General features: G+C 32.4%; 1 protein-coding gene across 4 annotated transcripts in view; it reads left to right on the forward strand.

The window, feature by feature from the left end:
- Window positions 1-4,984, forward strand: part of LOC108688595 — a 16,077-nt gene extending 11,093 nt beyond the window's left edge. For 2 of the 4 annotated variants that reach the window (XM_018194907.1, XM_018194908.1), the window contains exons 2-3: window positions 4,352-4,635; window positions 4,798-4,984. In XM_018194907.1, coding sequence (XP_018050396.1) covers window positions 4,354-4,635; window positions 4,798-4,911 — 396 coding nt within the window. In that variant the 5' untranslated portion in view covers window positions 4,352-4,353 and the 3' untranslated portion in view covers window positions 4,912-4,984. Of the gene's footprint in view, window positions 1-453; window positions 852-4,351; window positions 4,636-4,797 lie in introns of all 4 variants that reach the window. The other 2 variants (XM_018194906.1, XM_018194905.1) reach the window with 2 other exon arrangements.
- Window positions 4,985-12,011: the final 7,027 nt, after the last annotated feature.

The raw sequence follows: 12,011 nt of genomic DNA on the forward strand, positions 1-12,011 counted from the left end.
ATTATATAATTATATAAAATATTTTTTCCCGGGCTGTCAGGTTCCGAAGATTGAAGCAAAATTTGATAAGTAAAGTTGTAAAATTGTAATAACATGTAGTGGAGATAATTCTCAAAAAAATGTGAATAATTCACCTCAACAAATTGTTTAACCAACATTGATCGTGCTGTTGATAATTCTAAAAAGAATGGAAACGTTCAAAATTTCGCAATAAAATTGCACATGATCTGTTAAAGTATTTTACATGAATTAATATCTATGCGCACCTATTTCCGCGCTGATTCTCATTAGTCTTGATCTTATGTTATTTATTATTTTAAAGTTTGAGATCCGATTTAATTATATTTTTCATATATATTATGTTACGTGGCACAGAAAAACTTAAGCAATAAGAAATAAAAGTAATAAATCAATATTTTAGATTTGCTACTGTTTACATTTTACTGTTTGCAGTTTTTTTTGTACCATGGCTCTACAAATCGAATTGTACCATGCTATCGATAATCGCATATCGAAAACCTTGCGAATGCGCCCTGACGATTATTCACCCTTGTCGTAGGGTATGTGCGCGCGCACAAGATTACCCCAGTCGGATTCCACACCCCCGATGAAAACGTTTATCGATCTGGTATAAATGTACGAACTGACGACCGGTTGTGCCCGACATTAAACCAAAAGACGAGACGCACGTGTGAAGGCGAGATAAATAAACATTTACGAAGTGCAACAAAAACGATCTCAATCAAATACGCTCGCCGGTGTAATTACTACAGATAAAAGCGGATACCTTATCACCGTTTTGCAGACACATCTGCAAGAGGTTGAATGAAAGAGGAAGTTATCCCGAGGAAGTGAGTAGACGAATGTACAAACAGATTAGGCTGGATACATATCTCGACATAATAATTGTAGCCGCTAGAATTTCATTCGTTTCCTTAATTAATTCCGCATACTTTCCTTTCCTGCTTTCGACTGATACTCAACCTGCTGTCAACGTAATTACAAAACTTGTCTGTGACGTAATTTCGTGGTAAGATTAGCGTGACATACGAAGAATACGAATAAAAATGAGAAATAGAATTTGCGAGTCGCAAAGCTGCACCGGATATGTTAACCGTAGTTGTCTATCGTGCACGGAATACTTTATATCGCATTTCCTTTTTATCTATAAAATAGAACTCATATCCATAGTATAAACGTTCAAATTATATCACAGGGGCTTATTTTTAATTTCCATCATGAAGAAAAATACATAAGAAAATGTAAAATAAAATGATCTCTGAACGACCGCGGAAAGATAAAAATTGTATCCTCCTTTATCTTTCTCTTCATCTTCTCGATAAATATGATATGAATGTAAATTTAATACCATGTGGTATTTTATAATCTTCACCGTGTTAATGCAATATTATAATATCAACACGGTGTGTTTAAAAATTTAAAAACCCATGATGTTTGTATCAACAGAGAGAATTATATAAACATACCATACTATATTAAATCCATATTTATATTTTTTAGAATTGCTAATTCAGTAATATGTAATATGTGCAATTGAAAAAAACATTTGCGTGTTTCGTGATGAATTCTCACGTGTCAACTAAGAATGATGAAATTGTGCAATTCGATATTTGTGTGGAATAGTCGAACGATTAAGTGGGTCAGAGAAAGGCATGCACCTTTGTATAAACTCGTACTACCTGTTTGATAGGTTGCAGGCAATATATAGGAATGTGTGAGAGAGAACAGTTCTTTAGAATACAAAACTTTCGATCAAATCAAAAGAGTTGAATATAATAAAAATTGCAAAAGAACAATTTTGCTGCATTGGCAAAAGTCTGATTACATTAATCGGAATTCTGATTAAAAATATTGGACATACCAAATAAAAATTTTCTGATTGAATCTATTATAATTCTATAACCATTGTATGTTATAATTTTAATCCTACAGGTGATCCGTATCTTCTGATTCGTCCATTTTCAACTAGAAATTTTTAATGTAATAAGAATCTCAAACGTAATAAGCAATGCTGTAAAAAGTTTTGACAATATTCTAGCAATCATCTTGATCGTCTTATATAATTGTTTTAATGATCCAACAAAATTATTTTCAGATATCTGTATATAATTAAATATTTTTTAAATATTTCAGCAAAACCATTCTTTCTATGCAAATAATTTTCTTATGTTTTCTAAAATTTAGAAAAAACTAAGTACGCAAATCAAATAAATAATTTAACATTTTATTGAAGCTGCGCAAAATATCATTTCAAACGAATACTTCCAATACCGGCAGTTAAGTCTACTTAACATACAGTGCTCCAGATAAATCACCAATGTCAGTTTTAGACGACCAAATAAACGGCGCGCGCAATTTATGCCGGCGATAAATCCGCAATAATTGGATCGTCGCAAAAAGTACGATGACGGTTTCAGAAAACGAGAAAAAAATATAGATACATATATATATATCGTTCTCGGACGATTGCGATTTTCGAGTTAATATGGTGCGACGATATATTATGCCGAATCAGATGATTGTTGGCTCCGCATGACGCCATTCGAGTGATTTCAACAATGCTCGTTTTTCTCCACCTCTCTCTCTCCTTTTCTCTCGCAAGTCATCTCGCACCTTGATTCGCGAAGTGCCGCTAGCACTCATTTATCTTCCCAATCCGCATACGCGTGAGTATGGCCGAAATGTGCCGAGAAAGGAAAGCACGTACCCCCGAGTGCATTAACCTGGCCAGTGCAGCGAGAAGAGAAGCTACTGTACTGCGTCATCCTGTAACACGCTGCATGTAACCTGCGAAGTTAATGCACTCGGCTGTATCACCTGCTCCACTGTACATCATAAATAATTACGCGAATAACGTGGAATTCATTCGTTAGTGCTCACGGCGAAAGCCGACAAATCAAACCTGTTTGTATTAACGAACGCGTGTAAAAAGCGCGATGTTTTATTCGCGCGATCATTAAGAGCGTAAGGAGGCCCGTAAAGAGAAGAAAAACCTTATCTCTGGCATTGCACTGGTGTAACTTCGAAAGTCTATTCGATCCTTAACTTTACGAGATGTCCCTACGAAGTTTATTAAGAACGCGTGACCACTTAAGGTAAAATCTCTGGGATTATCTCTAACAGTATAAAGTAAATTGGGATGTTGGCGCGTAATCTTTAGTGTATTATAGATATATGTATTATAGATATATATTTCTACATGAAAAACTTTTGTTATTACAAATAATAAACAAAGAATAATAAGTAAAAAAATAAAACTGTACATTCGAATTTTTATAAAGTTGTAGCACATAATTTCAATTTTTAAGATACGAGCTTTTAAGATACTTTAAAAATAAGCTAATGTTTAGTTACGAAATATCATAATAGGTTGACGCAGCTTTGCTCGTTCGCAATGCGAATTGTTAACTCATGATAAATTTGATAAATAAATCACATTACACTGGATTAGTAGTACATATTAACTTTGCATCTATAATTTGAAATTTTTTTGATGCAAGAAAATTATATTCTAAAATTTCTTCATTTTTTAATTTATTAAGTAAAGATTTACACATTTAAGTTCAAAAATCTATATTTTTGTTATATTTTAATGTTTTAATGGGAAAATTATTTGTACAAAAACTACAAAAATTCTCACATCTTGATATATGTGCGAAAAGTTTATTATAAATTGCTCATCATAAATATGGAATATTATAAAAAGAACAAATAAAATTCGATTACGTCATGGGTTACAGCTCTGGAGCTCAAGGACATTTTTTAAATTAACTTTCTAAATTAACAATTGGATCTAAATGTAATTAAAATTATTTCAAGAGCCACAGAAAGTCACAAGTAATTAAATCATATCAACAACAACTATTTCTAGTGATAGTGACGATAACAGTTGTCATCATAATGATTTTAGATTTGATTTCGCATGGGTAAGGATCTTCTCCCATCTTTCTTTAAGATATTTCCAAATAGGAAGTGATGAGAAATTCCTTGTGCAGGAGTTTGTTGCCACTTCTCAACTTAACTATCGCTGATGAAGAACGTGACGACATGACGATTTCTAAATCTGGCTGTCATTGATGAAGAATATAGTGATAACTTTTAATAAATTTTATAGTTTCAATAAGTTTTATTTGAGAAGATATTAATTTCTAATTAGTAATCTACGATTAAAAAATTCGGACAAGTCCAAATAAAATGGATCAGATTTCAAAACAAAGTTTATTTTTTTAATATTAATCCTTTCTCTCTTTATCATAAACTCCATCAATTATAAAAAGGTAAAACCACGGGCCACGCTAACTTTATCATTAAAAAATTTCATTTTTCTTAGTAATGGAAGAAAAAATTGGCATTATCCGATACAACAACCAACGCCATGATGTACGTAGACGTTCTTCAGATGACGGTATCGACAATCGACACCATTGTGTGCGTAGAAGATTTTCTTCAGACAGCGATGGCAACGATCAGCAAGAACGCAGGAACATTGACATCAGTAGACTCCATCGTGTGCGTAGGAGACTTAATTTCGACGACGATGACAACGACAATCCACAAGAACGTGAGAATATTAACAATCATTTTTTAGAAGAAAGGCGAATACAATTGGAAGAGGTGAGAAACAAATCATCATTTTCTTTAATAAATTAAATTCGAACGATTGTTAAAATTATTTCTCGTCACAATTACATAATAATTGTGTCCCGATAAAGTAATTATATGTGAAATATTGCAGAAATTAGAACATTTAAAAATGAAAAGTTTATTGATGCGTAGGCTATGAAGAAGTGGGATTTCGATTTTCTGCGCGGAAGGCCAGTGGAGAATCCTGTTCGTTATGAATGGGTACGACTTGATGAACAAGGAAATGAAATTTTGAATTTAAGATAAATTAGGATAAATTCACGAGAAGAATGAGCGGAGAAAACAGAAAATAATGCAGAAAATTTGTTTAACAAATCGACGGATGAAAAAAAAAAACAATATGGCAAAAGAATCAAATTGTGATATTATTTGATAATAAGTAAATTTTAATTACGACGTTGTAATTTTTCAAACGTAATTTGATATAAATTATTAAACTACGTAAATTTTTTTGTAATACGTGAATCATTTTTTATTATTAATAACGAATTATTTATAAATTTTTTCTAAAAAGATTAGAACGGTTTTTTTATACAAGTAAGGAGAATAGTGAGCCTAAAATTTCACAAAATATAATTATGTTTGCAGAATTGATAATTTATAAAGTGAAATTTATAAAGTGGTGGCTCATTAATTCTTTCAAATTGACTGACTTTTAAGTTTCTAGTCAAAGAAGACATGATGTCAAATCATATCTCCAAGATAAGAAACCAAAGCTAAATTCTTAATTTTAATTAATTTATTAAAAGAGATATCTGAAGATATACATATACATATACATGTATGTAAGCGAACCGAATTCTAGGATTTGGTATCTAATTAATTTTATTTATACTTCTACATTTATTTATAGTTTTACGACATATATTATGTGATATTATATTCAATTTAACGTCCATAAAAACGAATGTGCAATACATTATTCAATCGATATTTTTAATACTTTAAAGTACATCCGTGCAGTTTAAAAGAAAGATCTGTGAAAAATCTATAGAAAAATATACATATTTCTGTAAAATTATAAAATAATTGCGATATTTTATACATGTGTTTCCCTCATATTTCCTTTTCACTCAGATTACGTTTAATGAAAAAAAGAGAATTGTTATACACGAGCTTGAAACTACAATGCTTAATGCACAATTATAAGTTATAGTGTAATCTAATTTATATCAATTTATATTTACATTAAAATAAAACATCTTACAACAAACAATTATATCTTACAGCATTTATCATAAAACGTTTATAAATCGAATATACTGAAAAAAATTTATTAAAACTTATATAATACATATTTTTTTAGTAGTACGAAGTAGTAATTTACGTATAGTAAATAAATATTTGCTCAATAAAAAAATATAAATGATAATTAAATCAAATTAATGATTCTTGTACCGAATAAATATATGTTTAGTAAATATTTACTTAAAATTATTCAAATTATATTTATTAAAATTTTTTTTTAGTGTAGAGAAGAAAAATTGATAAAAATCGTGAATGGAATAAATACTTTTTTTCCAATATTTAAAACATAATTCGCAAAAAAAAACTCTTTATCGATCAGAAATATATGTTATAATTGCGAATTCTCTTTAATTATTGTAAATGAAAAATAGTATAAGAAATAGTATAAGAAAAGTAGTATCTTCAATATATTGAAATAAAAACAAACAGATTAGACAAATAAAAGGTGTATATAAATTATACAAATATATTCTAATTATATAAATATTATAAACTCTGAGTTTGTAATTAAAATATATTATGTTTGTAAAATTTATGTGCACCAAGTAGCACCGCATTCTCATTTGCCTAATCGATTTTTGTAATTTTAATTATTGACTTTATTTCCTTCGCGGAATACTCATCAGCGACAGCTGATATCACTATCATGATTTCGTCGAAATAATCCGTGAGTACTTTGCCGTGAGAAGACGCGAGAGTCCGCGTTGCACCTGGCATCGTTTCTTTAAAGATCGTTTTTTCTTCGTGCTGCTATGGAAGCTGGCCACGATGGTACCGGCCAGAAATTGCACTTCCGTTCCGCGAATTCCCACGGAAGTGGGTACAATCGCGATGGCGACAAAAGATATTCTGCCACACACCGTATACCGCACACATTATTCTGACCAAGCATTGAAAATCCTTCCGATAAAGAACCTTCCGCGAACGGATTACAATCACAGATGCTCAGAAAGAAAAATTTTCGAATATGTGCAATATTTCTATTACGAGGATTTCCATCCAGTCATAAAAATCAGATAATAAACATTTCCGCGAACAGTGATCAAACAAAAGTGACTGAAGTTCAACTCTACTCGCGTAATTTTTTTAACGTAATTACTCGCATAAGAGGTTTCTGACTTCTCATCATTATGTTTCAAATTTCATTGTTCTCTTGGATGATTTACAAAATAAATAAATATATTAGTGTGATATTCTATACATCTTTTCGATAAAGATAGATAAATGCAAAAAAATTTTTTTAATTGTGAAACAATTTGCGCTAAATAATGTCTATAAATAGTAACAATGTGTATAATAAAAGTAATGTGTGTAATTATTGTAATTAATATTCAAACATTTAGCAAATTCATGAGATGTAATGTTGAACATTACACCTTAAGTAATGAAAGGTTAACCGATTCTTAAATTGGTTCTGATCCGACGTATATAAACTGACTAATTTATCACTGCTTGAAACATTCATCTTACCAGATACCGACATGTCTCGGAGAAAAGTAGGCTTTTTATATCTGAGGAACATTGCATCCGTTTTCAACCTCGATCTCGATTCACCACCTTGAGCTCAATAAAAGTATGATTTATTGCAGCTGCAGCTTAATCTGTCCCCGTTAGTACGCGAGATAACACGGCGGCGGCGACGGCGGCGGCGGCGGCGGCGGCTTCAAATGAATCGTAAGAGCACGGTTCTGTGATAGTGAAATGATGAAACAGGTGACTCTTTCGGTGGTAAACACACGATGCAGATGCGAATATGCGCCTTCCGGTCGCGCGCCTCGCCTGCGAATAAATATCAGCTTCCTTTGGAAACAATCTGGCTGACTCACAAATACATATACGCAATATTCAGGCATCGTTCATGAGGCGAGAAATGTTTGTTTTTTTAATCGTCAGTAATTGTGTAGTAACAACACGTACCTATTCATTTGAGGTTGCATGAGTAATACTTTGCTGAAGGCTAATATACACAATAAGGATAAATTATAATAAATAATATTTCGTTAACAATTGTATTCGAAACTATTAAACATAACAAATAAAAACGTAAGAAAATTAGTTACTCCAGTTAATTATTGCATTCCGCATAATATAATTAGAATAACATATTCAGAGAAAAATAGCACACAGTATGATTTTACTAGAATTATTTATACACAGTTGAATAAACTATTTTATAATTATAATAATTGTGAAATAATTTATTCAATTATATACATAATTCTATATATAAAACTTGTATAAGTGTCATCTTTTTATAATTTCTACCATTATGTCTTTCTCCGAGTGCATAAATCTCTTTCTCGATCTTTTCGATTATTATAAATTTATTGAGGAAACCTGTCAACGTTATCTGACAACAAATATCGCAGGAAGTATAAGAGTTTTCGCTTTATTGTGGGTTACAAAACGAAACCTGTGCAACCAGACACCTCGCTGAAATGCACTCCTGCGGTGGACAATGAATAAGAGACGGTGGTCTCTGCAAAAACGCAGAAAGAATTGTTTTACGTGAACCCGTTCGTCCGTCTCCCCTCATTGAAATGCATCCGGTATCACCCCTCACCACTTCCTGGATGCTGCGTGGGATTTTGTTTCCCCAGAGTAGCGTGCTGCACCGACGCGGATTTCCTCCTGCACGTCGTGACATCTCTCTTATTTAGAATTTTACCAAATAATTAATTCTACATTACTCGCGTAGTTTTTGTTTCAACGAAATTACTTCCCATAAGTTTCTGAAAAACAGATTATTGTAAACATAATTTTTTATATGTATATAGTTCATTTAAAGTATAAATATTAACATATTTGTAAAAATGATTCAGATACATCCTTAAATAAAAATTAATACAAAAAAATGTTTCTAAATTGTAAAATAAACATAATAATATGTATACAAACAGCGTTCGTACATTTAACAAGTATATAAGACCGGGATATCCCGAATATTCTACGTGGGTAATGAAGGATTAAAAGACAATCAATAATATATACAAAAAAAAAACAATCAATAATCGGTAATTATTATTTAAAATAACCCCCCCATCTCAAATCTTAATAAAAACACACTTATTCGAGTGTTTTCACTCAAAACGAAAGAATCTGGCAAAAAAGCTCTATATATATATGTTCATTAATTACACAAATTCACACACTTTCTAAAGCATTTGTGTTTTGAAGCACAGAATTTGTGTTTTTAAAGCAATAAATTTATATAATTAATGCAGAATACATAGCACTATATTGAGTCGAGATGTAAGATACCTTAACCTCTAAAGTCTCCAACTTTTAACGCTTAATAACTCGATTCACGAGACCGACCATCGCGTTTTTTTTTTGCCAGATTCTTTCGTTTTGAATAAAAACACATCGAATAAGTGTTTTTTTTTTTATTAAGATTTGAAGTGGGAAGAGGGGTAGGGTACTTTAAATAATTACCCAATAATTGTAAGATTAGAGAAATAATTTTTACTGTTTTTTTTTTTCCTATATTAAACTATTATTTTGCATATTTATACAAATTCTTGAAAACGACGCACATGATGATTTATTGCTACATCTAATCGTTAATCGAGCTACGATGCGATGTGGGAGAAAGATAGGCATCCTCGACTCACGTTTGAATATTCGAAATATTCGCGCCACATTATGGCGGCGTAGCGTTAGTGCGCTGAGCCTCGCACACACGCACATACACCAGCAAGATTGAACGCCGCGTGGCAAACTCGCTCTCCAATTGGACTCCGGGATCGTTTATCTACACTTCGCTCGTCGTGAGTTGTGCCGCCGAGCGTCGATGAGCGCGCCGAGCTGTTTCCCGTAGATGTCCCCTCGCGTGCCGCGCGCGAGACGAGCACAACGGAGTAAATTGACAATTATCAATGAAAAGTCTCGATTCGTCCCGTTGATTTTATGTCATCGTACTCAGCACTGTGATGTACGTACGATCATCATGGAGCGCTGTAGTTTCGCACATAGAATCAAATGGAACGTCGCGTTGAAAGATCCAAAGACGTCAAAGAACCTTTGTGTGACATTTTATGAATTAAAACTTTCGAATTTCCTCCCCTAAATCGATGTCTGCGATTCCGACTACTCAGGAAAATTGTTCAATATTTTTACTATCGAAAGAATCAGGCTCTAAAAAGTTTAAATCATCAAGCTACATTTTGGAGTGTAGTCAACGCTATCAGTCTAACATAAATTAAATGAATCGAGATTGACTTTAACAAGAAATATACTAAAAATAGATAATCATTTAATATTACGTAAAATGATATATAAAACTATTACGTAAATAATATATCGAGCTAATAACTTTCTTTAGATAGATAATGAATGAGAACTTTTCTTTACAATAAGAATGTTATATTAAACCGATCCTTGTTAAATTTTTGTGTTAAATTTGTAACATATCTGAATGTTAATTCAACATAATATAATCACGTTATTTAAATATTTGCAGTTAAATTGATTTCTGAGTTAAAATAATACAGCTTATAAGTGAGTGAATATTTAATATTTTTGAAAATGTAATTTTAAGACGTACATTCCAAAGATAAATAAATAAATAAAAGGTGAATATATATGTTAATTTAACATATTATAAATGTTAATTTTACCAAAGAAATATGTTTCCACGATTTATTTCGAATTGTGTCGAAATATTTTGTGTAAACTTTTGCATAATATTTGTATTACTATCGAACAAATTTATCTCGCATTAAATTAACACAAAAATTTGGGTGAACCGTTTGAGACGACCGTGTCGAATCAGAAGGATTTAACAAATTATGATCTCATTTCTTTACAGTAGTAGTTCAACGTAGTAACCTTCGGACTGCGCGTAGCGAGTCTATCTGTATTAAATGTCGACGATAATCCGAGTGGTATGCAAATAAGTTCATCGTGCGTAACGTGTCGCATTGTACAAACATGAAAATCCAACGAATATACGCACGCGATAAGATTGTGTTGTGTTGTTTTGGAGTTGGACTTATTTATTTCTCGTTTCCCACATCATGTCCCTCTCATTCGAAGAGAGACGCGTCACTCTCTTTTCGCAACTGCTATCCGGGAGCACGAGTGCGTGAAGGACAATTAAAATGACGAATTAAGGTCACAATTAAATTAATTTGACACGTCCGACGACATTTTCGATCCCGATCCTGTATGTGGTCTTATTAATCGCATCATGAAATGAGAAGAATAGAAGCAGTAAGAGACATCTCGTGATAAAATATCTCTATTGTAATTAATAAAATATTAAATAACCGAGAAATTAATCTTGAAGTAGATAAATGATCTAAAGATACGTAGCAAGCAGGTAGTTGAGATTTTTAGAACGTCCCAAAAAAATTCTACTTTTAGTTATATTTCTTACCAGTTATGTTAGAATTAAATTTATTAGTTATATCCTCTTTTATGAGAAATAAAGAAATATTTATTCTTTTAAAAAAAAATTCTTTTAAAAAACTATATTTGTTACTGACTCGAATAAGATAATTCCACGAAGACAAATTTTCAATGTGTTCGATAGAAAACCGTTATGAAAGTTGGACAGTTTTTCGTTACTGTTCTTTTAACATCATCTCTTTAAATAATCCTATATTATGAAATACTAAAGTAACGGAAACAAATTTCATTTTTGAAAGAAAGTCATCGTGAGAACTAGACAATTTTCCAGAATTCTCATAATATTGTCCCCTCAAGTAATCCTATTAAGAATCCAACCTAACGAGTCAACTCTTCAAATTTCGTCCCTTCCCCGAAGTTTGAAAGCTGGAATATTGGAGCACAACCGCATCGCAGAGAGATCGCGATTGGCATTCCGCTCGGCCGTGTAAGCCGTGTAGTAAGCCGTTCTCGGTTCTCCCATGGCCCCTATGAGTAGGGATGAAGCGTTGAGCGTTCTCCCGATAACTGTACACTGTACGATCTTTCCGCACACGTTTCGCCCAAGTCTGACTCTGACCGTGTACACTCGCAGCAACTCGCAGTCAGGTCGAGGGGACTATACGTCGCGAATGGCGGTTATTTCGTTCCTCCGCTCGCCGCGTGATTGGCCTGACGGCAGTGGAAATTGGTGGTGGTGGTGGTGG

Source organism: Atta colombica, unplaced genomic scaffold (genome assembly GCF_001594045.1).
Source record: "Atta colombica isolate Treedump-2 unplaced genomic scaffold, Acol1.0 scaffold236, whole genome shotgun sequence".
Classification (NCBI taxonomy): Eukaryota; Metazoa; Arthropoda; class Insecta; order Hymenoptera; family Formicidae; genus Atta; species Atta colombica.